The following is a 26,203-nucleotide window of genomic DNA, read 5'->3' on the forward strand; positions in this document are numbered from 1 at the left end:
GGTATCTGCCCATTCCCTTTCCAGTGGCCTTGAGAGGACAAGGCTACCAGGATGAAGCTGCCAGGGGTCCGTGTGCATGTGTGGGGGCGCAACTTCCAGCAAAATGGTACTGAATTCCCCCACCATAGGGCCACCTCTTTCCCTAGATGACAGGGTTAGTAGGCACGTGGCTGTAACACTCCTGCTACCCACTTTGAGTCTACAAGTAGAAAAACGGACACAGATAACAGCCGAGTGGTCGGCAGCAGCCACGCGTGGACAGCCGGAAGTACGAGCAAGGTCCCTTTGGTCAGTGGCAGCCACGAAGGCCCAGGCTTCAGGGAGACCCCAGTTGGTGCCCTTGGGGTCGCCTGCCTGGTTTCGGTAATAAATAACATGAGGACCCAAAAACCAAACCAAAACAAAAAATATAACCAGTATCTTTTGGGGCGGGTGGTGGGGGACTGTTTAAATTATGGGCCTTCCCCGGGCCGCGAGGCGGTGCTGGGCGCGGGCGGGCGGCAGTCACCGGCACGTGTGCAGCTCCACCAGCCGCTGGCACTGCCGGCACTTGACGAAGCAGCACCAGTGGAACTTGCAGCTGCAGCGCTCGGCCAGCTCCACCTGTGCCGTGTGGAAGCCGCGGCCACAGCACAGCAGCTCGCAGCCGTCGATGGCCTTGGAGGTCTTGTTGCACGTGCGGCCCCGCGTGCCCAGCACGCCGCTGCGCATGTCCTGCTCGCAGAAGTCCGGGCTGGGCTCCAGGTACACCAGGTCCTCGTCGGTGTGCGGCTTGAACTGCGCGTTGCGCGGCACCAGCGCCCTGGAGGAGCCCACACGGCGCGGCTCCACCTCGGTGGCGCCGTCAAACTTCTCCTTCAGTGCGTGGCCCACCTGGCGGAAGGGCGGCACGGCTCGCCAGCAGGTCTTCACCTCGCAGGAGCCCGACACCCCGTGGCACTTGCACTCCACCCGCATGTGCGTCAGGATGGCCTGCACGGGACCAGCAGGGGAGAGAGCAGACAGATGTCAGGGGAGGCTGTGGAGGGGCCGGAGGGGGCATGGCTGGGCGGATGCTGCAGAATCGGAGAAAGATGATTGCCAGGCTTCCTCTGTATTAAGCACCTACTGTATGTGTGGTGGGCTGGTAAGCTGTGTTGGGGACAGTTAAAGAAGATACGGGCCCTGCCCTCGGGGCACTTACAGTTGCGGGGAAGAGACATTTTATTTTATTTTTAAAATATGTTTTCATTGATTTTAGAGAGAGAGCCCCCTACTGGGGATTGAGCCTCCTGCATGCCCCCTACTGGGGATTGAGCCTGAAACCTGGGCATGTTCCCTGACCATGCCCTGGCTGGGAATCGAACCAGAGACCTCTTGCTTTATGGGTTGATGCTCACACCGGCTAGGCAAGGGAGAGACATTTTAAAGGGCAGTGTCATATGAAACAGCAAGTGACAGGTGACATCACTTGCATTGAATCTGCACAGGAACCTTGAGTAGGTATTGAGAAGGCAGATGGTATCTGAGAGAAGCACATGGCCTTTGCTATGACACAGGATTCAAATCCTAGTGTGCTACCTGTTAGGGGTGTGTGTGTGACAGAGGGATGGGACACACTCCTGTGCACATCAATACGTGGTGGGATGTGTGTGCTGTGCAGGGGGCCACTCACTGCTCCTGCTCCCCTGCCTTCCCGGGAGGTGCCTGGTGCTGGTGAGAGCCTGAACAAATGTTTTCTGAGTGGCATGTGGGTGGGAGAGTGTTTCAGGGACCTTCCTGAGTCCGCCCCTGCCCCAGGGTGATGGGGGCAGAAGAAATGCCACGCTACCTTCCTGCCGGCCTCATTGTTGTGGAGGTTCATGAGCGCCCGGCTGGACGAGGCCCCCTTGCTCCTCTCCCGCACGTCCACGAATGACTGTGAGAAGGCCACGCCATAGGCGATGTTGTCTGAGCATCCTGACCACTGGAAGCCTGGGGCACGGGGGCAGAAGGGGCCACAGATGAGTGACGGCCAGGCCCCTGCTCCCCCACTCACGCCTCCTCACCTCCCGCACTTACCCTGGGGGCTGACCCCGTGTACTGTCCGGTCACAGCCGCACTTTTCCAGCTCCCCACTGCTGCACGCCCGCGTCACCGCGAAGGCCACACCTGCTGAAGAGATGGCGTACACGAAGGCCGCCTCCCGAGTCCCTGTGGGCGGCAGAGGGAGGGCAGGCTGGGTCCCGGGGCTTCTCCCCACACCCTCCTTTTCAGAGGTGGAGGGTATTTGGGACCTGAACGCCGGAGGCCCCTGGAGAGATCTACCTTCCCTGGGCCAGGAGTGACACTGCTGGCGATCATTCTCACCACGCGGATGCTGAGCACACTGACTGCATCCAGCATCCTGACGTGTGCTGAGCATGTCAGCCTCACAGCGCCCGCGAGGTCAGCACTGCCGCCGTCCCCATCCCACAGAGAGATCAGTCAACTTGTCCCTGGTCACACGGTACCCAGTTGAGCAGGCAGACAGGCCAGCGTCATTGCTGTTAGCTTCTGTGGGGTTACTGTCCTCACAACCCCTGCAGAAGGCTAGTGGTGTTCACGTCGTCTTCGACAGAGAGGCTCAGAGAGGAGAACTGACCTACCCAGACGACAGGGCTGTGACGTGGCAGGCTGGACTGCCAGCCCGCGGGCTCCCTCTGAAACCCGAGTTCTTCTAGCGCCTATTCCCCAGCTCTGAGGGGTCCCCTGCCGCAGGGTCCTGCCCGGCCCTTCCTGCTCAGGCTGCGCTCATCCCTGAGTTCCTCTTGCTTCCTTATCTCTAAGAGTAAATTGTAATCACAGTGGCCCCTCCTCTTCACCTGGACCACAGCTAATGAGGACAGGCCCTCCTACCACTGGGCCCTTTATCTGTGCCCAGTTCACAGATGGCACAGTGCAGGTTTGGGGAGGGGAAGTGATTTGGTCCTAGCACCCAGCGAGGAAGTGATAGGAGCAGGACTCAGACGCAGTCCGTCTGCCTCTGGGCCCGTCTTTCCCTTCCGCCCAGAACTTCTCAGAGGTTCTATTTTGGTGCCTGCCCTCGCCCCCTGCCTGAATGGGTGTTTTTATCCTCCTAGGAACTGTGCCTCGGGGTGTAGCTTCTGTGGAGCCTCTTTCTGGGGTGTGGGTGGTGGGAGGGAGTGTGCCTGTGTGTGTAGTGCAAGTGTGGTGCGTGTGTGCATGGCTGGCCGGGAGTGTGACCAGACAGGCCCAGCTCCTCTCCTGGGCCCTGTGAGGGCCTCTGTGTGCCCGTGACTGTCCTTCTGTCTCTTGCTGGAGCGTCTGTGTCCGCAGGAGTGGAGGGGGCAGGTTTTGGCCCCGTGGTTGGCAATTACCTCTGCGACACCCAGGCCTGCGCTCTCGGCTGCCCCGGGGAGCAGTCGCCGTGGTCAGACAGAAACAATCACCTCCTCTGTGCCCGTGTCTGTGGACGGGCAGCAGAAAAAGCGGAGCTGGGGTGGGGGCAGCTCAGGCCCTGGTGGCTCAGGATACCCTGTTCCCGGTTCAGCCCTGAACTGGGGATACGGCCCACCACCCGCTGTCCACTGCCCGCCCTCTGCCCTGCCCTGGCCATTTTGGGCCGGCATCAGGGGCCTTGGCTGGGGCCACCGGGGCCTCGACAGCCCGAGATGGAATCCTCTCCAAGTTAATCGAGGTTAATAGCAGGATCATGTTGGTTGGTTTTGTGCTGTGGCCGCCCAAAGAGAGACGACTTTAGTTTCTGGTATTTCTGGTATTTGCAGGCCTGAACCAGCACAATTCTTTGCCCCAAAGACCAGAGGGAGAGAAAGCAGGAGATAGGGCCATGGGCCCCAGCTGTGGCCCGATGTGGTCCTCTCTCTCCCTCGCTTCTCCGGGCTCTCAGGCAGCCTGGGCCCACCCCCAGCTCTGGCCTCACCACTTCCCTTGAGCGCTCCTGGCCCTGGGGTGCAGGGCGCCCTGAAAGGTTGCTCAGGGAGATCTCTGCCTCATCCCCCAAACCAATACCCATCTATCAGCCAGGACTCTGGGACCCCTTGCTCTAGCTTCGGGACAAAGATGCTATGGTTTTCTCGCTCAGGAGTGGGCCTGACGGAAGAGATTCTGGAAAGAAGATAATAATACAAAGAGCTAAAGCTTATAGGAAGCGTACTCTGTGCTGGGCACTAAGCACTTGACATAATTTGTATACTCTTCACAACAACCCTATGAAGAAACCCTCAGTTTCCCCATTTTACAGCTGAGGAAACTGAGGCACTGAGTGGTGAAGCAACTTGTCCAACAAGACCCAGCTGGGAAGTGGTGGAACCGAAGCTTGGACTCAGGCAGCGCTTTCAACCTTGACATTATCCTGCCTCCGGGCGGAGCCCTTGGGAATAAACACCAGCCACTCTTGCCCGGCCGCGTGGCTCAGCGGCTCAGCATCGACCTGTGAACCAGGAGGTCATGGTTCGATTCCCAGTCAGGGCACATGCCCAGGTTGCCGGCTCCATCCCCAGTGGGGGGCCTGCAGGAGGCAGCCGGTCAGTGATTCTCTCATCATTGATCTTTCTATCTCCCTCTCCCTTCCTCTCTGAAATCAATAAAAACATATTAAAAACAACAACAACAAGAGAACACCAGCCACGTTCTTACCACCTCCCACCTTCTTAGCACCTGAAGCCAAGAGGGACTTCCTTAGGTCTACCCTTCGGTCTCACGTGCTGTAGGACAAGTCCAGTTCCTTTCGTGGGTTCTTTACTGGCGGCGGTGAGCAGCTGGCCTCTGTGCTCAGCACAGGAGGCCCCAGAGGCCATGAGAACGTGGCCAAGCCCCCGTGCCCCTAGAGCCGGTGGCAGTGGCTCCTCCAGCTTTTTCTCACGGGCCCTGGGTCCCAGCCCTTTGCCTCTACTGCAGCGGCCCCTCCTGGCTCCGCCTCTGTGCTGGGTGCCAGGCTGGAGCCTTGCTGACTAGTGGGCCCCTGGCAGCGACTGCTGAGGGAGGAAACTGCTGAGAGAGGAAACGGATTGCGGGGCGCCTGCGAGCGCAGCAGAAGGGAGTTCCCAGCCACGTGGTAGATAACTGCTGCCTGGGCAGGGTTGGCCTGTTCCAGCTGCTGGGAGAGACAGTCCTGGCTTTGTCCTCTGGGGACAGCAGAGCCGGCCCAGGGTAAGGCAGGACTCTCTCAGGTGCCAGCAGCCGCCCTGCAACCATCTGCCTTTCCCATAGAGCCATCTGCCCACCCCACACCCAACTCCTTTCTTCCTGCTTTTGCTCCTTCCCAGGGCACCTCCTCTGCCGGTGCCACTGGTCTAAATGCTGTGTGTCCTCCGGTCCCGCCTCAGCGCCATCTTTCCCAAGGTGCTAGGTGCCTGGGGCTGGGAATTCAGAGTTGCCTTATGGATCCAGCGGTAGCTCCCCATTCTGAGGGCACCGGGGCCTCTGCATAGACTATCTACGCTCACAACCACCTTAGCAACCAGCTCTGCTCTCCAGAGGAAAAAGCGAGGCTCAGTGGCCTGTCTGGGGTCCCCCAGCCAGTCCGTGGCCCAGAGGGAATTGGAACAAGACCCGTTCGACTCAAGGCCTGTGCTCTTCTGAGCACATCCCCTGCGATGTCTCTCCCAGGTGGCGGGAGGAAGTGCATCCTGGCAGGAAGGAGGGTTTGGAGGAGAACCAGACGAGGCTGAGTTGGTCTGGAAAGGAAGCCTTGGGCATGGTGACCCCCCGGCACCAGGCGGTGTCCTGGTGGAAGTGCCATTCCCAGCATAACTCACATGCCCCCAAAGCAGACTCAGTGGGGGTCCTAGGGAGTGGGCAGGACCGGCACTGGTCTCAGAAAGACAGTACTAGCATTCTCCATTCTCTCCTCATCCCTGCTCCAGCCCGCCTTTCCAGTTCCCTGCTCTCTCTTCATTAAAAAAATAAATAAAATATTTTAAATTGATTTTAGAGAGGAAGGGAGAGAGAGATAGAAATATCAATGACGAGAGAGAATCATTGAGTGGCTGCCTTCCCCATACCCCCACCTGGGGAGTAAGGCTGTAAACCCGGGCATGTGCCCTGACCAGGAATCAAACCGTGACTTCCTGGTTTATAGGTCAGCGTTCAACCACTGAGCCACACCGGCCAGGCTCCTTTGCTTTCCTCTCTGCAAAAACTCACTTTTTCTTGAAATCAGCCTGTGTCTGAGTCCTGACTCTATCACCCCCAGGAAGCCTCTTTGGATTCAAGAGATGATGTAGGACGGGGGAAGAGGAGAGGCCTCGGGGCTGGACAAAGCGGTGTTGAGACTCCTCCTACTGGTGTGACCTTCCTCTCTGAGCCTCATTCCCCAATTGGAACATGGGAAATCCTGCTGCCCGCAGGCAGACCCTGCACGTCTCCCGCACTTCCTCCCACCCGCAGGCATTGCCCTCCCTGGCCTGCCCGTGCCTCGCAATCCGGACGGGGTCGCAGAATGTTTTATCTTCCACGTGTCCTGTGCGTTTGTCTGCCTCTGCAGCCAGGCTAGAAGCTCCTGGGACCAGGCTGTTCCTCATACTTCTCCTCCAGCACCCAGCACCCAGCACCCAGCACAGGGCTGGGCACAGAGCAGGCCCCTCACAGCTGCTTGGAGACGGGGGTGGGGTGGGGAAAGAGCGGGGCGCTCGCCAGGCAGGCCTGAGATCGAGTCCTGGCGCTGCCACTCCCCGACGTGAGCCGTCGGCTCTCTGCCCGTAGAATGGGGCTGTTGACAGTACTGACCTCGGCAGCTGGCTCTGGAAATCTAGTCAGGTAAGTAGGGACCGTGCTTGGTCTAGTCGCTGGCCCAGAGTGAGTGCTCAAGACACAGTAGCTGTTGCGAGGCTTATTGTTGCGTGATTGGTGCCACTTTATTCCTTTGCAAACCATGTCCGTGGGGCACGCACACCCCGGAGGCCAGTCAGCTGGCCATGTCTTTGCCTTTGGGCTAAAGGCTTCCTTAGGGCAGAGACCCTTCCTTCCTGCTGCTGCCTCACCCACGGTCACCGACCACCTGCTGTGAGCTGGGCCCATGCCAGGCACTGGGGCCCCGGAGGTGAATTCACCCTCAAGGAACTCCCAGTGGCAGAACGCCCCAGAGATTATCTGATGGCACCAGAAGGAAGGCACGTTCTCACCCTCCTCAGGTCCAACGTCATGCAAGTATTGAGGACAAATATGAGAATACGGGTTTCAGTGAGTCACCGCCCCGGACTGAAAATCATTTACTTCTTTCTTTTTTTTTTTTAAAGCTTTTTGTTTTTGTGTGTGTAATATATTTTTATTGATTTCAGAGAGGAAGGGAGAGAGAGAGAAAGAGAGAGAGAGAGAGAGAGAGAGAGAAGAGAGAGAGAAACATCAATAGTGAGAGGGAATCACTGATTGGCTGCCTCCTGCACGCCCCCTACAGGGGATCGAGCCCACAACCCAGGCATGTGCCCTTGGCCGGAATCGAAGCCGGAACCCTTCAGTCCGCAGGTTGACGCTCTATCCACTGAGCCAAACTGTCTAGGGAAGCATTTACTTTGTAAATCCAGCCCGAGGCTACAGCCAGTAAGGTGTCCTAGATGATGCTAGACGCGTGGGGATGGAGAGATGGGCCTGATTTTGAATCTTCTCTTCGCTAGGGCCAGTGCACCACATCCCCTCCCAGCCATGGTAGCCCGAGCCTGAGGGGCCTCTGGGCTCACTGAGTCCCTTTTTCAGGACAGGAACTTGATGAAGGTCACAGAGAGATGCAAAGAGGCAGGGGGGCCCGGGGCTGTCTGCAGATGGAGGGGAGCCGGAGAAGAGGAGTCTGCGCCCTTTCCCGCCCTCTCTGCCCTGCTCAGGGCAACCCCCAGCCTTCGCAGACCCACCCTTTCCATTCATTCAGCAAGTACCCTCAGTTACCTGCGCTGCAGGCGCTGCTCTGGGCGCCAGGGTGAAGCAGTGACTAAAACACGGAGGCCATCCCGCATCTGGCCCTTAATGCCTGCTCAGCCAAGAACTGCCACTACCTGCCCCCATTCCTGGCTTCCCCAGACGCCAATTTTACCAAATTTCCAGGAGATTTTCAGCCTAGAACGCACAGTTTGGCCCTAACTTACCCACTGTCCTCACCAGTCACCATTATTTCACCATCTGTCTTGCCCCAGTAGGACAGAAGCAGGGTGGCCGCCGCTGCTGGGGGTGGGGAGAGTGCAGGCTTGGAGGCTGGGGAGCCTCAGGCAGTAAGAGAGCCCGAGGGGGCATCTCTGTGGGAGCCAGTGAGCCCTTCAGAGGCATCACCTCGCTGAGTCCTGACGGGAGGCCCAGGAGGTCGGTCTGGGATTGTCCCTATTTTACAGGGAGCAGGACCGTGAGGCCTGGGGCCGAAGGACCTCACCCCGAGATGCCACAGCCAAGAGTTGGCAGGTCCCGGAGCCCCTTCTCAGCTGTGAAACGGGAACAAGGCTGCACACGCTCAGAGTCAGTGCCATGTGCTGCGGACAGCATGCAGGAGGCCCTCCACAAACCGGGGCTCCTGGCTCTGGGGGCCACCTGTCAGCAGTGGCCTCTCCTGGGTCTGAGGTCACGACCCCAGCCAGGCAGCTCATGAATGCGGTACTGGCCAAGCCCCCCAATCCCCAGAGCTGGGGGCTGTGAGGGAGGCCTGCCCGGGCCGGCTGCTGCTGCCGCTGCCGCAGCCAAAAACGACAGCAGCTGGTGATGACGGACGGCTGTTCTCGGGTCAGGGTCTCCACTAAGTGCTGCCATGCATGACGTCACCGAATCTTCGCGACGACCCATGAGGTAAGCACACCTGCCGGGCTCACTGACAGGTGAGGATGCCGGGGCTCGGAGGAGGGAAGTCACCGCCCAAGGTCATGCTTGCCACGCGCTCCCTCAGCTGCCTCACCAGCCCTGCACCTTCTGTGAGCAGCACTGAGCCCTCGGAGGGACAAGTCCCTTCTCTCGTGGGGCCACAGGAAGGCTTTTCCAAGAGGCGTTTTACTCAGGAAGAAAATGAAAGATACAAAAGCGAGGAGATGGATGGAAAGGAAGACAGACTCCGGCAGACACGACTGCCCGGGTGCTGGACCTCGGGGGGAGGGTACCCTGCCTCAGCCCGGAGGGGACTGAGCCACTCCAACTGTAATCCGGAGCAGGTTCCAGCCACGCCCGGTCGGTTCTCAGTGTCTTCCCAAACTTGCTGAGCCAGGGCTGGGCCCCCTCCTTAGCTGCTGTCACAAGCACAGGCGAGGAATGGGGTCCCTCCCGGCTGCAGGCCAGCACTGACCCTGCCTGCCTTCCTCTGCCCCTTCCAGTCCCTGCCCGGACCCGCTTCCTGTCATTGGAAGACCCCTATGGACCGTCTCCTGCCTCCAGGCTCGGCCATGTGCTGGGTACCACCCTTGCCCTGGAAGAGCTGGAGGCTTAGGGTCCGGGGCGTGGGGTGGGGAGAGAGGCTCACGGTACAGTTTAAACGGTGTCACGAAAGCCGTGTGAACACCAATGGTTTAAACAAAGTGTGCGTGTGTGTTTTGAGAGAGAGAGAGAGAGAGAGGGAGAGGAGAGAGGGAGAGAGGAGAGAGAAGCTGATAAAGGCAAATGGGTTAAAAATTCTTTATACTATTTTTGCAACTTTTCTGTAAGTTTGACATTATTTCAAAACAAAACATTATATACAAAAATAAAGGGAAAACCCGAGCATGAACAGAGTTCAGGGCCAAGAGGAAAAGCGACCACCTGCTTGCGGAGCTGGGAAGACTGGGGGAGGGACCTACTGAGCTGGTGGAGAAGGAGGGTGCGTGGTGGGGTAGAGGACACAGCATGTGCAAAGGCCTGGGGTCTGGAAGGGCCTGGCACCTGACGCCTGACACCCACTGGTCCACCCCAAACAGCAAGCACCTCTGGGTCCGAGGGGCTTCCCAGGCTCAGGGTCTGTTATCTGAGCCTCGTATCTGGGCCTCGGCACGCAGGCAGCCCCGCCCTCAGCAGCGGCCCCATCGTCCCGGGAAACCCTCCGCAATCCTTCTCCGAGCAGCGGCGTCCAGTCATGCCAAGCATGATCGTGCCTGTCTGGCCCCTGCCAGCTCCCGGGAGAATGGCTTCCAAATTTCTATCACAGTTGGTTTCCAACAACATCCAAACAGTTTGCCACAAGCCCAGCAGCCCTCGCTGTCCAGGACCACAGGTGCCAAGACAAAGGTTGGCCCAGGCAACGCCTTCCTGCCGCCTGAGCACGTCACGCGGCCCCAGGGGCTGCCGGTGGCTCCGGAGTGTCAGTTTCACGCTCAGGAAGCAGAGGAAGAGGCAGCTGGTTCACAGCACTTCCTCGAGGGCAGAGCCGCCCCGCTGGCTCTCCGGGAGCCTTCCAGTTAGCTGCAGGCACGTTCCCTCCGCCCGGGCCCACCGTCCTCTGGCTCAGTGCCCGCTCCCATTCCTGGGCCCAGCGGAGGGCTGACCTTCCTGGGGATGCTTTCTCTGAGCCCGGCCCTGGCTCCACCCTGTGCTCCCACTCCCGTGTCCCCTCCGCCCCAGCGTTTTCTCACGTGGGTAAGAGCGACGCCCTGCGTCCCGGCCCTGCCGCTTCCCCGTTCTGTGACTTGGGGCGAGTTACGTGCCTCTGTGTGCCTCCGTTTCCTCTTTTGGAACGCGGACGCCTGTCTTGTAACCAACGGCCGGGTGAGTTAAAACACTTGGAACAGTGCCGGGTCCCCAGTGAGCGCTATCGCTGTGCAAGCCACCACCCTACCGAGCTGCGGTTGACTTGACTGAGCCGAGGAGGCAGGAGCTGGTGCTGTTTCTCCCTGGTCTCAGGGCTGGCACGGCGAGGCTCTCCGGATGGGTGGTCAAAGGTTCAGGTGAACGAGATGGGCTTGCCTACGAGAGGCTGAGTGCCAAGGGGCTGGGGGTCAGGAGCCCAGGTCTGAATTCTGATTCTGCTGTTCACCCTCCGAGGAGCCTGTCTGAGCCTCGATTTCTTCCTTTGTAACACGAGATGGCAGCCCTAGGGCTGTGGGTGCTGCACACTGAGGAGTGCTGCCCACCCAGCATGAAGGACAGCCGCCTCCTCTGACGGCCCTCCACCGCCCCCCCCACCCCCCACCTGGATCCCGCACCCTATGCCCTCGCTGGAGCAGGGTGCTGTTTTTGCTTGATAAGTGACTGAATAGTCCGGCCACTAGCGAGTGTATCATTCCCCACCCAAGGGAATGGCGATCTCTCCCGGGGTCCCCTGGCGGAGGGCCCACACCCCGCACCGCTGCCCCCAGCACCCCCGCGAGCCCCGCCCTCACCTTGCGTCACCACCTTGCCGAAGACGGGCAGGGAGTCGAGCGTGGAGCAGTTCCAGCGCCGGTTCCGGAACTGGTACTGGCACTCCTCGATGGCGAGCTGGGCGCCGCGGCGCACCGAGTCCATCACCTCCAGGTTCCGCTTGCACATCTGCACCTGCCTCTGGATCAGGCCCTTGAGCTTCTCGCACGTCTCCTCCTCCGAGATGCTCCCCACCGAGGACAGCTTGGCCAGGTACCTGGGGAGAGGGCGGTGGGGGTGGAATGCGATGCAGAGCCCCCTCCCCGGTCCACGCCCAGGTCTCTGGGAACCGACTTGTCCCAGCCCGGGGCCTGGCTGCCAGCTTCTGTCTGGATCCAGCGACAGGCCCTCTGGCCCAGCTCTTGGGGCCGGAGGCGGGAAGTGCGGTCTCCCACGACAAGGCCTCCGCCTCAAGTTGCGCAAAGCAGGCAGAGCCTTATGGGACCGGGGTGGTCCCAGCCCCTGGGCTCCCCCGCCTTCCTGCTGAGATGCCCACTAGCTGGGAGTCACTGTCTGCTCTGGTGTCTCTCTTTCCCGTCCCCATGGAGCCCACCTTCTGGCTGCAAATCCCAGACCCTCACTGCCAGCCGCATCCCAGGGCCACCAGCTGGAGACCAGCATCAGCGCTGCAGCACTTGGGAATGGGACAGCGAAGGCAGGCAGGGCTGGCGGTGGCCAGAACGCAGGCCACGAGGGGGATGTGCCCCAGGTGACATAGCAAGTGCCAGAGCCGAGCCTCCAACCCTTCAACCCCCAGGGCCTTCCTCTTGCCTGTCCTCCTGAGGGGCCTAGGAAGGCTCTGTCTCAGCTAATGACAGACACTTCATGATGTTGACCAGGAAGCAAGGGGGCTGGGAGCGAGACACAAACATGCTCATGAGGATGGGAAAAGGCCCTGGGGGTGAGGAAGAAGTGATCCCTCTCTCAAGGGAAGGAGGAGTGCATTAACTGAGCACCTACTAAGTGTCAGCTTTGTTTCAGAGAGGCCAAGTGACTGGCTCAAGGTTACCTGGTTTGTAGGGATGGACCTCACTGGAGCCCAGGTGTGAATGTCCGCATGACCTGTGCTATAACTGCTGCCCTTCAGCCTACCCCCCACCCCAGGGTCCCTGCCACATAGTAGGTGTACAAGTGGCAGTGTAATGATGGGAGGAGAGCTGATGGTGACTCTGGAAAGCCCCCTCTCCTCTCCCTGCCTCCCTTTCCCACCTGCTCAGTGAGAGATCCATCTTCTCACCTCCCAGGCAGGGCGGCCTGGGGTGTCTGTTGGGTTCTTGGGGGAGCAGCAGAGCACAGAGAACCACAGACTTAAGGAACGTGCCCAGGCAGGGGGTCTGGTTCAGACCCCTCATTTTATAGGTGAGCACAGAGCACCTTCCCATGGCCTCCCAGGAGGAAACTCAGATCCTGCCTGTACCCTCAGCCTCAGCCACACAGACCTGGGCTCAGAGCAAGACAGCCAGCGTCCCTCTGCCACCGCCTCTACGGGGAACCCTTGGCCAGCAAACCGGGTCGGGGGAGCTTGCTGGGGTGGAGGTGAAGATGCTGTTGCATCCTACAAGCGAAGCCGCAAATTTCTTGTCCAAAGCAGATTTAAGAGGGGAAGGTGACCATTTTGGGGATTCACTTTCCCCGTCTGTAACGTGGGGAAGATACCACGGGTCCTGGCTAAGCCAAGAACTGTTGTCAGAGGCAAAGGGATCTTGTCTGTGGAAGATGGTCTGACGTGAGCCCGAGGCAACGGGGCAGGAACTCAACAACCCTTTGCTGAATGAAGGCGTGAACTGTTGAATGGTGACCACATAGAAAAGTACACAGAAAGCCCTGTTAAAACATGGGAAATTCTTATGATGATGATAATAAAAAGAGTGAAATTTTTTGGTGTGTTAATCCTCATCTGACGATATTTTTTCCATTGATATTTAGAGAGAATGGAAGGGAAGATGAGGGGGAGAGAGAGAGAGAGAGAGAGAGAGCGAGCGCGTGCAACATTGATGTTACAGAGATGCATCCATTGGTTGCCTCCGAGCCTGCAAGCCAGGTATGTGTCCTTGACTGGGCATCGAACCCGAGACCCTTTGGTGTGTGGGCCGACGCTCTAACCACTGTGCATGCCGGCCAGGGCAAAAAACAATAGTGAACTTTTATGGCACTTAGTGAGGGGGCGAAGCACTTTGCTTACATTATTGCCTTTATCCTCTCAGCAAGACAACAAACTCTCATTTTATAGAGGAGGACCCCTGGGCACAGACAGGCCAAGCAATCCGCCTTGTGTGCAAAATCACAGGCCGGGAGAGGTGGAGCCAGGATTCGAACCTGGTTTTGCCTGATTGCAAAGCCGTTGGTGGAGACATTGTGGCTCAAGGACTAGGACTGACAGCAGCGGGCAGAAGCTGCGGGGGGCTGGGCTCGTTCACCCCGAGGATGACAGCCGAGGTGTAGTCTGCGCTGCCTGTCGCCGCGCGCCCCGTCCTGGAGGTGTGCGAGCCGCAGCTGGATTCTATTTGTCAGGCATGTGGGTTGGACCAGGGTGATGGCTTTCCAACCTGGCTGTGCATTGGAACATTTGTGGGTTTGCTGAAAGCGCAGGTGCCTGGGCCCCACTCCAGGTGGGCATCTGGGCTTTTAACACGTTCCCAGGAGCAGCTGGGAGGCCAGGCTGGCATTGGCCTGCAGAGCACTTTAGGGGAAGCTCTTGGGTCACCACTGGGGGTGCTTCCTTCGCAGCCGGAGGGAGATGAGGTTCTGGGACCCACTTTCCTCCTCTCTGCAGCATCAGCCCCTGGCTGTGGGCCTGACTGAGTCTGGCTTTTTTTTTTTTAAATCCAGAAGTGGAGATAATGGTCCCTGTCCCAGAGGGCTGCTGGGGGAAATTAATGTGATTTGACGTGGCTGCTGCATCTGGTTCTGAGCTGGGCGCATTGTGGGTGCGCAGTGACGGTGAGGATCTCTCCCTTCCCAGGCAGCACGGGCGAGAGGGAGGTGGGTGGTCTCGGCTGAGGCAGTCCAACCTCCCCTTGCCTCCCCTGGCCTCCCCGTCCTCTCTACCAGGTCCTGCCTAGCGGATGCACAGACTGGTAGTGTCTGGGCAGACGCTGAGTCTCTGAGGACGCAGGGCGGGAAGACGGCTGAGGGGCAGGGAGAGGATGGATCTGGAAGGCGAGGGGACCACTTGGCTCCTCAGTGCGGCCTGCGTGCCCCCCTGCCTCTGCCAGCAGAGGGAAGGGGTCCCCTATGCAGCTAGTCCACCTGGCACTCTTGGCCTGCAGGGGGCGCCAAGAGTCCGGCTACTGGCTGTGGGCCAGGTCCACGTTGGGGAGGCCAGGGGTGAGGGGACAAGAAGTTGGGCCTCCAGTTGGATCCTTTCCTGCTCAGACCCAGGGCTGGCCTCTTGGAGAAGGGTGGGGGCCCCTATGTCCTCTGTGACACGGGGGACCAGAGTTGGCCTGTCCCCATCTCAACCTGTGCCCCCCTGCATGGAGCCAGGGGCCAGGTTGGACTGCGGGGTCCTGGCTTCTGGTGAAGGGAGGTTCAAGGCCAGGGGTTGTCTGGGCAGGGGGAGCAGGCTAGGGAGGCCTGGCTGAGCCACCAACCCCCTGTGTGACCTTGGGCAAGTCCCCGTCCCTCTCGGAGGCTGTCTCCTCGTGGGTACAGGTGGGTCTGTGTGGCCATCCCCACTGTCAGAGTCGGCAGCTCTCCTTCAGCGGACTGGGATGGGGGGTTCCAAGCCTCGAAGGCCTCCTGAGAGATGGCGGTTCTGCCATTGAATGAGACGTGAGATGGACAGGAGAGGCCTCCCACCTCCGCCCCTAGGCTCAGGGCTCCACGAGGGGAGATGGGCTGAAATAACAGCAGTGGGGATTTAGGGGTGAGCTGCGAGGCTGCCAGGGCCGTGAGTCACTGGGACAGCTTCCAGGAAGAAGCTGAGAAACCTCTTCCGTTGAGGAGTGTCCCTGGCCCCATGGCTGGCACCAATGCCCACCACCCCTGCCTTTATCTGGCCCAGCAGCTGTCCCCTTCCATGCCACAGGAGGCACAGCCCCACCCCCACCCAGGCTCTCCCAGAGCCCAGGGTCTTGCCTGGGAAGCACTGGGTGCAGGAGCCGGAAATGGAGTTGGAAATGGGGTGGAGAGAGTTAGGACCCTGGGCATCCCCTGCATTTCTTGCTTGTTCCGGTATCCTTAGGGTGTCTGGCTTCATTTTACAGATGAGCAAACTGAGGCCCGAAGAGGTGTAGTGACTCACTCAAAGGCACACAGCTAGTGAATGGCAAAGTGTGGAATACAAACCCAGCTCTGACTGGGACCTCTCTGTTCCCCGCCCCCTGGTTGTGGGTCTGCCCCGTTGACAGCTGCAGGGGGCTGATGCCACCCTCAGGGTCATGTCCGGCCCGGGGTCTCCTCAGCGCCTAGCACAGGGTGCAGCACCCAGAAGGCGTTGAATAAAAACGTGCAGCAGCACAGAGGGCTCTGTCCTGACCAGGTCCCCGCTGCTCAGCTCCTGGCAGAGGACTCAGGGGAGGTAAGAATGGGGTGTGTGGGGCTGAGGGGCCGCAGTGGAGACAGCTTCTGCCTTTCAGTTTGCCGAGGGCTTGGAGACCCTTAGGGGCCCACCTGGTCCTGGGGACCTCAGGAAACCCCTCTGTGCACCTTCAGGCGGCTCAACCTTTCCCCCAGAGACACCCATGCCACTTGCTGACCCTGGAGCTGGGCTGGGCTCAAATGTCGACTGCCCAAGCCATTTCTGGGGAGACAGAGAGCCTGGGCATGATCAGTCTTGGCTGCCGCTGGGCTGGGCCGGCCTGCGGAGGGCCCTGACCATCCCTGCTTCCTCTCCGGTCCTAGTGGCATTGCCCCAGTTTAGGCTTCTTCCTGCCACTGCTGAGCACAGGCTTAGCAATCTGCCACCTGCTGCCCCGGCCACCCAGGACTCTAGCCACAGCCGTGCCATCGATCAGGTTACCCCACCACCCCAGGCTGCTGCCAGCCAGCTCGTGCCCCATCTTCTCAAACAGGGGCTGCAGGTCCTTCAGACTCCTCCCAGGAGGCCCTCCCCGCGCCCGGCCCGTGCCTGCAGCCTGCAAGGCTGGAGGGCCCTGGCCCTGCCAGGGAGATCAGATCCTCTCGGCCACCTGCTGTTTTCATTAGAAACTAAAATTAGCTGGGCTTGTCCCAAGCTTTCCCAGGTTTGCTTGCTTTTTTAAAAAAAATACACAAATTCCTGGAGGAAAATCCGCACCTCTCGGACTCCTCCCCGGCTCTTACCCCGCGCGTCCAGAGGAGAGGAGACGGGAAATAGCTGGGGCGTTTGGGAGGCCAAGCAGATCAGTGTCATGGGTCCTGGCCCTGCGGGTGTCCAGGTGGGGGCTGGGACGCCGGCCCAGGCCTCTCCGCCCCCTCCCTCTGGCCTCCCTGCCTGCTCCGGCCACATTTAGAGCCTCCTCAGGAGCGGTCCCGCCCGCAGCACCAGAACCAGCGAGGAGGAGGGCCGAGTGGGAGGGAGGAGGAGGCCGAGGAGCAGCGTGCTTGCGGAACAGCGAGCCACCGTGGGAGGTGTGGGCCGATGAAGGCAGCAGTGACACGGGGTCCGTCCAGAACGGTGATCCCCACCACACCCCCGGCTGTTCAGAGCTTTAGGCGTTTCTGTACCCAGGGTCTGAGCATCCTGCTGGCCTCTCCCCCATGGCGCCCCTGTCCCCACCACCCTTATCCCTCGGCGTGGCAGGCAGCGTGGCACACTGAGCAAGGGAGATGGCCCGACTGGGTCAGGCTCCCATCTCTGCGATACTTGAGGCAAGCTAGGGAACACCGCCGAGCCTCAGTGTCCTCATCTACAGAATGGGGAGAACGGTGGTTCGTATCTCAGGAGGCTCGAATGAATTGCGTGTTCACATGGCAGCATGATCATGTTACCATCATTGTTAGAATGTTTACTGTCATCGTGATCATCATCCCCACCATCTCAAAGCCTCTTCATCGCGGCACCCCCTGCTGGACCCTCAGACCAGTTCTGCTCATTGGTCTTTGTTGGGCTCCGTCGGCTCTCTTAGTCCTGGGTTCCTGACACTTTTTTTTTTTCAGCTGAACATACTTAGGGGAAGACACACTCCCATCGGGAATAGTGGGTCCCTTCAGCCTCGATCCCAACTGCAGACTTTGGACAGAAACTCCAGACGGAGTATGTAGAGTGGGGGAACCTGTTTTCCCGGTGTTTCTGGGCCATCAGATGGATCCTTCAGGGCCCGGGAGTGTGAGCGATGGGATGGGGGGGAATGGTGCTGTTAGGAGCTGGGGACACTGGGGTGAGGCGGGCAGGGCCAACGGGTGTCCAGGACAAGCTCAGGTGTGCCCAGGGCATTTGGAAACGGTTTGTAGGACTAGATGGCGGGAAGAGAGGCAACTTAGGTCCCTGTCACTTGTGCTCTGCAAACAGTAGTCACGTGCTTTCATGTATCCGTATTGCATCCATGTAGGGTTGCCCAGGTGGGTATTATCCCCTCCATTTTACAGATTAGGAAACTGCAAACAGTAGTCACGTGCTTTCATGTATCCGTATTGCATCCATGTAGGGTTGCCCAGGTGGGTATTATCCCCTCCATTTTACAGATTAGGAAACTGAGGCTCAGAGACAGGTGTTCAAGGCCACGCAGCCAGTCAGGGGTGGTCAGGACTTGAAAATAGGTCACTCTGGCTCCTGAGCCTGGGCCAGCCGACTGGGGTCCAGAGGTGGCCCAGGCACAAAGGCATGACGGTTTGGCACCAGTGACTGGAGGACGTGGCTCCACCTCCCACTGAGGGGCCTTCCAGAGCCCAGGTCTTTTCTGCACCACAGCGAAGGCGCGGGGCTGCTCAGGGGTGAGGGTCCCGGGGAGGGAGCTGTCTCAGTGGGTACGTGGCTGCCTGGACAGCATCTGGGACTGTGGTCTCTGCAGCTTGTGGGGTCACGAAAGAAGCTGCTGTCGCTGGCCTGAAACCCCTGGAGGGGCAGCCCGTGAGGAGGGCGGGCCTTGGAGATACTCCTAGTGGCCGTAGGGTAGTGGGTGCTGCCCATTTTAGCATAACCAGAGTCCTCAGTGCCCAGGCCCAGTTCTCTTGGCTCCGAGCGCATGTCCTCAGTTGGGGGGAGATGATGGCCTCCTCTGGAGCACAAGTCCCCACTCCTGTACCTCAGGGCCCTGCCCCCCTCTTCCTGTCTCCTGGGATTCCTAGCTCCCCTTTCTCCCATCCCCAGAAGAGTCAGCACCCCCATTTCCTGTCTCTTGGCTTCCCAGTTTCCATTACTCCCATTAACCTGGTGTCCCCGCTCCTCACATTTCATTCCTGAGGGCTCTGTGGCCCCCACTTCCTGTTTGAGAGATGACCCCACTCCCCCATTTCCCTCTCACAGTATTTTTTTCCCAGGGGAGCTGGTGGCTGACTCAGGGCTGGGAAGTGGCCAATCAGACTTGAGCCTGGATGACCCCGGGCTGTGCCAGAAGGTACGAGTTTTCCTTCTCTCCCTGGGGCGGGGTGTTTGTGGGGGTGAGTGGGTGTCAAACTGAGGGCACTTGCTGACCTTGCCTTGTCTCCTAATTTGCCAGCAGAGAGCTTCTCCCTCGCAAAGACCTGCCCAGCCTTTGTCCGAGTGCCTTCCTCACCCTTGGAGCCACTGAACCGTTGATCTGTCCTCCCTAGTTCCACCGAGGGAGCCCTGGGGGTGGGAGCAGGGATGGGTGAAACCCCAGCTGAGCTGTCCAGCACCGGCCTCCTGGAGTGAGGCTCGTACCTGGTGGCTCCAGGTTCCTAGTGAGTTCCTTGGCCTTGATGGGTCCCTTCTAAAGGCCCAATCCTGGGAGACTCGGTGGGTAAACCGTACCCCCACCCCAATGGGCAGATGGGAAAACCTTGGTTCCTTTCTTGCTCCAGTTGCTCACCGCCTGCTCCCCCCGGACCACTGTGAGTGGAGGAGGTGACCGGCCAGGGGTGGGGGCTGCAGGGCTGCTTTCATCCACTGCAGGGAAGGTCCTGGGAAGACAGGAGACCTGGGATGGAGTTCCAGCGCTACCACTAACGTGCTGTGTGACCCCAGTGCCACGCCCAGAGCCTGATGGGTGGATGGAGTGGGCATCGTTTTGTTTTTGTTTTTGGAGTGGGTCTTGACAAATTAGTGCTTGCTGTGACAGAATGGGGCACAGCAGGCCCTCCCCTGCGTAGAGGCTGAGTGTCCGGGGAGCGGGCTGAGCGGACCATCCCTGAGAGCCCCTCTCACGCTGATGGCTGCGATTCTGTCCCCTCTGCCTGGGGTGCCAGCACAGCGGGGCAGCCTTGATCAAGAGGAATGCCCAGCGGTCTCCAGCTCTCCGGGCAGAGCTCCTGGGGCCCAGTCCTGTGTGATGGGACTCGGGAGCAGAGGGAGAAATGGGGTCTGAAAGGACCATTCAGAATCACAGCAGAAAAGAGGCCCCTCTGGTCTCATCAGCAATTTCCTGCTGCTTCTAATGGGCCTCTGCAACGCTCCCTCCTGAGCTGGAGCTGTCAGGAGGCTCGTCCCTCCCTCTTCCCCGCACCCCCCCACCCCCCTCTCAGACCAGGTCCCCTCCACTGCGGGGGTTCTGACTTGGCCAGGGAACTCTTAAAGATCCATTTCAAGTTTTCCAGGAGATGGGGGAAGGGGAGAGGGGTTTGGATGGGGAAGGGGAGCTGGTGGGGTCATGGCAGGGAGCGAGCCTTCTCCTGGGTTTGGCTGAATCACAGAAGAAGCAGTTCAGGACTCAGAGATAAAAACCTGGCAACTCCTGTGGAAATCTGGACAGCAACCACGGGGCCGCAGCGTGGCCTTCCAGCGGAGTTTGCCGAGCACAGCAGCGGAGGCTCTCGCAGGCATGTTTGGAGTGGGGGTGACTGGAGGGGCCAGCGGCGTGCAGCTGTCACCCTACTTGGTGGCTCCCTGGCCCACTCTGTGCCAGGCTGGCTCAGGCCAAGCCTTTCTTCCCAGAGGCAGGAACAAGAAGAGGAGGCTTGGTGCAAACGCTCAGCTTTCCAAACGCACCCACAGGGCCCGAGTTGGGCGAGTTTCAACAGGTTTGGGGAGCACTGTCTTGTCAGATGCTTGCTGAGTTGCTCAATTGCTAATCCAGGGTTGAGGGAAGAAAGTCAAGCCATAGCAGACAGCTGGGTTGTGACTGCTGCTGCCTGAGCAAACCCCAGTGGCAGAGCCTGGTCCCGGGGCCCTGCAGTGGAGGGTGAGGGGGAGACAGCGCTAGCCTGGCGCTGAGGGGGTGTGCCCTCGCTGGGGAGCCGAGGCCAGAGCAGCCGATCTGCTGGGTGACAGCCACACTTCCCGACACCCACTTTGGCACATCTTAGCATCACCTGAGGCTCAGGCAAGTGGAGCGGAACCTCCCTCCTTCTCCAGGTCTCTGAAGACAGGGCACCATTTGACCACAACTGAAAACGCTCTGGAGGGAACAAGCCCTGCCTGCCTTTACCCATCAGATGGTGACTGGGCCCCGACGGCACGTCAGATGCGTGTCAGGTGCCCGGAGGTGCTTATGCCTCACCTGGGCCCCCAGATGTTCACAGCCTCACAGAAACAGCAGCCACACTGCTGGGCGGTAGCTGTAGATGATACCGAATAGTTGAGGGGACAGAGGCAGGGGGTTCAAGACCGGGAGATCTGAACATGTGAGAGTCAGTCAGGTTGAAGTCCTGCTTCTGACTTTCAGGATGTCCTTGGGGGAAGTCACCGCACCTCTGGCCTCCGAAGTGGGACTGAAAAGAATACACTCTCCTTCCTCTGAACAAGGCAGGGGAAGAGGTGATGTGACTCCAGGAGGGTAATGGGTGTGAAAGTGCTTTGTGAACCCCTGATTCTCAACCAGGGTGGCCTTGCCCTGCTGGGGACAGTGGGCAATGTCTGGAGATATTTTTGGTTGTCATCTGGGGGAGGTTCCTACTGGCTTCTTAGTGGGTAGAGGCCGGGGATGCTGCTGAATACCCTACAACGCACAGGACAGGCCCTAACTATCAGTGGGGTGACCCGAGAAATCCTAGCGTCAGCTGTAAAGGGCTGTGGGCGTGTTAGCGATGGCGACTCAGTGCCCAGAGCCCTTATGAGGAGCTCCCAGGGGACGGGCTTTTACTATTTAGAAGGGAGAGAGGTACCCTTTCCTGCAGGAGACTCGGGGAGACAGGCCACACCTTTACCTGTGGGGCTGGCACTGACATTTGGGCTGGTTCTGTGCGCCCCTGGCCCAGCGAGCTGCGCCCGGAGTGCCAGGCCTCGCTCTGCCCATGGCCAAGGGAATCACACAGCCCGCCGGGCAAGCAGATGCACGGGAGCTTGGCTGGGAGGTGCGCACCTGTGGGAAGTCAGATCCAGTGGAGCCACGTGACGCCTCCCCCAGCGGCACCCAACGGCTGTCCCAGCCACAACTCCGCGGGCCAGCAGGACGTGCCTGTGAGCCAGGCTGGGCCGCCCTTACTCTCTGAGGCTCTTGCAGGGGCCCTGGTCGAAGAACAGGCAGGTGGCAGCCTAAAATCCCCCCTGAGTGTCCTGTGTAACATCACAGGACTCGGACAGAACAGTCTGGGGCAAACAGGGCTTGGGAGCAGTAGCCTGAAGGCCTGTTGTCTCCATCGTCCCCGTAAACAGGGACACGACTCCCATCTCACTGGCAGCAGCCCTCAGCTTCCAGCAGCCGCCATCCCATTGCCTTTGCTGTGCCTGGCGCTGTGCTCAGATGCTGCATGGGTGGCCTCTCTCTTGCCTCACAAACCCCCAAGAGTGGGTGCCGCTTTGCAGATGAGGAACCTGAGGCTCAGAGAGGTGCAGTAAGCTGTCCAAGGTCACTCAGCTGGTCAGTGGCAGAACCGGGATGGAACTGTGGGCGACCTGCCGTCCCAGAGACCCGGTTCTGAGCCGCTCTGCCGGACTGTCTTTGAGTGCGGCACGGGCTCCCTGCCCTGGCCCACAGGACTCTGCTAGGACCCCGGCTCAGTGCACCACTGCTTTCCTCCAGCAAATCCACAACAGGGAGACCTCAGCTCGTCTACTCTCTGACTCTTCCCAGTACCTCCACGTGGGGTTTAGTCCTCTGCTGAGGACTGCAGCCCAGAGGATGGAAGAGACCCATCCAAGGCGCCCAACATGTGGGGCGGAGCTGGGACTGGAACCCCAGTCTCCCAACTCCCAGCACAGCCCTGCTGCTTGGGGGGAACATTTAGAGACATTTCTGAGCCCAAGTCCGTGGCAGAGTGGAGGCCATCCACCGATGGACTGTTTTCATCTTTCCACCCATCCCTCCCTCAGTGGTGGGAGCTGCCACAAGCTGTCAGCTCACTCCGGGTGCCAGACACAAGTCTAATCAACAGCTTCCAGCTTCTCTGGGCTTGCCCAGGCCTCAGGCTGCGGAGCCTCCCCGCTCCAGGCTTCCTCCTGTCCAACAGCTGCACGCAGCGGGACACCTGGCCTCCCTGCCAGGCCTCCGGAGACAACAGACAGCACCGGCTCCTGCACCGGGCCAGCCAGCCGCCCCGGGACTCACGCCCGACTCCAGGTACCAGGAGGGGAGTGGACAGCCAGGCCTTGCCCCTCTGAGAGCCACCTCTGGCATGGCTCCCACTTGAAGGACAGTGCCAGCCAGCATGCCTGCCTGCCTGAAGCTTTTCCTTCCAGAAGCAGCTTCTGCATCAGCTCCTTCTGCTGTTGACCAGCTAGGTGACTTTGGGCAATTACCTCCGGGATCCCCAATTTTCTCATCTGTGAAATGGGATTCAGATGTTTCAGGGTTGAGAGAGTACAGTGGGAGCTATTATAATTATGATTCTTGTTGTCACGATTCAACCTCCAGGCCAAGTGCCCCACTTCGTGACTGCTCTGGCTCACACTTAACCCTTTCCTCTGCCAGCAACGGCTCGTACACTGCCCCACCCATTCGTGGTTTTGCCTGTATCTTGTCTTTCTCCCTAGATCCCAAGCTCCTAGAAGTCCAGCGATGGAGGCTGATAAATTCAAGGCAGATGACCCCGTCTTGAATGAGCCCAGAGATCTCTTCTCTACCACAGCCTCTCTGGTTGGGTTCGGGTCCTGGGGAGCCCCCGCTCCTTCTGCCTTGGGTTGAGCAGACACCCTTGGCTCGAGGCCCAAAGCCCAGGGTGGCGCAGGCGTGAGCGGGGTCATCCAGAGACCGCTCCGTGGCAACCTGAACCATCACCGTCGCAGAGAACAGGTTTGCCAACCTTGCTTCTCCCTCTAGGCCGCCCTCCTCACCCCACCCCCCACGGCGCCAGCCCCAGAACTGAGCTGTTGGAATTCCCCACGGTTTGCGTGACCCAAAGCTGGGGCCGGGATTTTGGGCTTCGATGCCCAGGTGTGACACCACCTGGGACACACTGGTTCGACCCTGGAATGGCTTCAGAGAAGGGGGTATGTCACTGCCTGGGAGCCAGAGCACCTGGGTTCAGTTCCTAGCTCCTGGGGCCTCAGTTTTCTCATCTGTGAATTGAGCCCAAACACTAGATGCTCTTCGAGGACTTTCCTCGGTGGATGTTATCCTTTTCCCCGAAGGCCTGGGTCAGACCCTGGAATTGCCACTTCTCTCTCTGCCCTTTCGTGACCATGCTGGGCGGTCAGACCCCGTCCTCACTCTTCCGGATGCGCACGCTCACTGTGGAGACCCAGCTCCGAACCGATGCTTTCAAGAGTCAGCTCCAGGGAGCCCAGGCTCCCCCAAGTCCGAGTCAGCTCCCCACCTCAGCTCTGTGGTTCATCCCCACGCAGGGGGCTGGTCTGCAGGGGGCAGTGGGAGGACGTGCGGATGCCCTGGTTTCTGTAGGCTGTGCCACTGCCCCTGAAGTGTTAATCAAATTAAAGCTCCAAGAAAAACAAAAGCGCTGCAGCCACTTCAGGCGGCCTCAGCGTCCTCGCTCCCAACAGCTGGGAGAATTCCACATCACCTCCGTCCCCCAAGCCCTGGGTGGCTTGGACCCCAGCGAACACTCTCTTCCAGCCTGCGGGGCCCGGACCGGCCGCAATGACCTCATAGCAACAGCCACTGCACACTGGGGGCAATTTCACGGGCGATATTTGTTCTCTGGTCTTGATGCAGAGAGAATTTTTCCCTCTCCCGCTGTCTCCATGGAAACCCCAGCTACACTGTTGGCTAACCCCCTTCCCACCTCACGCTTTTCAGATCAATATTGGAGGCTGGCTCCCCACTGGCTGCCCACAGAAGATGCGGGCGTAGTCACTGAGGGGGATGGAGGAGTGGGGGTCCTCTTGCTTCCCTGTGGACTCACTCAGCCAGGCGCATCCCGTTAGACACCCCGCAGCTCCCAGTCCACCTCTGTCCCTTCACAGGGAGTCCCCCGAGTCAGGCCTCCGCAAGACAGCGACAGACACCGGCAGGCACCAACCCTCCCTCCTCAGGCGAGACACCGAGAAGTGGGGGGCTGTTGTCGTTCTTAAGGGCTCCACGTTGTTTCTTCCTGCCCCAGGGAGAGCCCAGGCCGGCCCCGGGCTCTCGGAGGCCCCGTGTCCTGGTCCCTTCTCTCCGTCTCTCCCTGGCTCCCGCCCCCCGAGCAGAGACAGGTCTCTGCACGCCTCCAGCCCAGCCCGCAGCGCGGCGCGCGGAGCTCGATCCTGGACGTCTCGGGATTAACCTGCTGCTAGGACCCGGGCCCTTCCCGGTGATGGACTTCCTCGGGGACCTGTCAGCTCGGCCCGGGCTGCACCCCGCGCCCGACCACGCCATCCCGGGGTCCGCCCCGCGCTCGCACCCCTCGCGCTCTCCGGCGCCCCACGCCGCCTAGGGGTGCGGACGCCGCCGCCGCCACCCCTGTCGCCTCCGGGCTGGGAGCTGAGCGGGCAGGAGGGGTGCCCAGAGGGCGGCCGGGACAGGGGAGAGCGCGAGCGAGCCTTGCGCCCCGAGGCCGAGACACCTGCCGGGCGCCCCCGCGCCCGCTGCCCCGCCCCGCCCCGCCGGCCCCCGCCCGGCGCAGCCAGGTCCCGGTCGGACTTACAGCCAGTTGCTCGCGGCGGCCGAGAAGACGGCGAAGACGAGGAGGCGCAGCGAACGCAGGCAGGAGCGGGGACTCATGGTGCCGCCGCGGGCGCCCGACCCTGGGCAGCGGCTGGGGCCGCGGGGGGCCTCCCGTCGGGGCGGCAGGTGGGCACCCCACGGGCGGCCTGGGGTGCGGCGCCGGGCGCGGGCCGGGGCGCGCGGCGGGGCTCTGCCTCCGTGCCTGCCGGCAGCCCTGCCCGCTGCTGCGCCCGCTGCCCGGCGCGGACCAGACTGTCAGCGCCGCCCCAGAGCCGGGATGCGGCGGCGGCGGCGGTGGAGGCGGGCGGGCGGCCGGGGGGGCGGGCCGGGGGCGGGCCGAGGATGGGGTTACCTGGGCGGGCCCAGCGGCCCGGGACACCCCCCGGGGGCGGGCCGGAGCGGCGGCAGTTGCGGCCGCCCTGGCCCGCGGGACTGGGCTTCTCCGGGGTCCTCCCCGGACCGGCGCCCGGGAGGACGGGGGGCCCGAGCCCTCTCCAGGCACGCCTGGCTGCGCGCCGCCTCGCCCGCCCGATTAGAGGCGCGGCGACCCAGCTGCCTGGTCCCCGCCCGGGCCTTGGGGACAGGCGGGCACAGCTCCCCCAGCCCGCCGCTGCGGGCACTGCAGGGCCGCCCTCGCCGCCCCGCCTTGGCCCCCCCTCACCCCCCCTCGGCGGCGCCTCGGAGCCCGACCCCGGTCCGACCGGAGCGGACCGACCGGAGCGCTGCTGCCATTCGCACGCACCCAGCTGCATGCGCTCCGGCCGCACACTCGAAAGTTCGGGGTCGCCGGGCCTCCCCCCGCCAGGCCCCTCCTCGTCTCCCGGCCAGCGCGTCCTCTGGCCCAGCCCCTCCCTGGCGCTCACCTCCCGCAGCCTTCCGGGAGCTGGACGGGGCCTCCCCAGCTTCGGGCAGCTTGGGACAGTGGCCCGAGACTG

General features: G+C 60.7%; 1 protein-coding gene across 1 annotated transcript; it reads right to left on the minus strand.

Moving 5' to 3' along the window:
• Positions 1-403: 403 nt before the first annotated feature.
• WNT4 (Wnt family member 4) lies at positions 404-25,524 on the minus strand. The gene is made up of 5 exons (XM_054720661.1): positions 25,249-25,524; positions 11,229-11,464; positions 2,041-2,172; positions 1,811-1,953; positions 404-972 (listed from the first exon to the last, which is right to left on the minus strand). The coding sequence occupies exons 1-5, from the start codon at positions 25,323-25,325 to the stop codon at positions 505-507; spliced, it is 1,056 nt and encodes a 351-aa protein (XP_054576636.1). The 5' UTR covers positions 25,326-25,524; the 3' UTR covers positions 404-504.
• Positions 25,525-26,203: the final 679 nt, after the last annotated feature.

Source organism: Eptesicus fuscus, chromosome 9, assembly GCF_027574615.1.
Source record: "Eptesicus fuscus isolate TK198812 chromosome 9, DD_ASM_mEF_20220401, whole genome shotgun sequence".
NCBI lineage: Eukaryota > Metazoa > Chordata > Mammalia > Chiroptera > Vespertilionidae > Eptesicus > Eptesicus fuscus.

Coding starts and splice junctions, on each gene's coding strand:
- WNT4 (XM_054720661.1), bottom strand. CDS start 25,325: ATGAGTCCCCGCTCCTGCCTGCGTTCGCTGCGCCTCCTCGTCTTCGCC. Junction 11,465..25,248: donor GCCGCCGCGAGCAACTGGCT/GTAAGTCCGACC, acceptor CCCTCTCCCCAG/GTACCTGGCCAAGCTGTCCT. Junction 973..1,810: donor ACAATGAGGCCGGCAGGAAG/GTAGCGTGGCAT, acceptor GGTCCCGTGCAG/GCCATCCTGACGCACATGCG.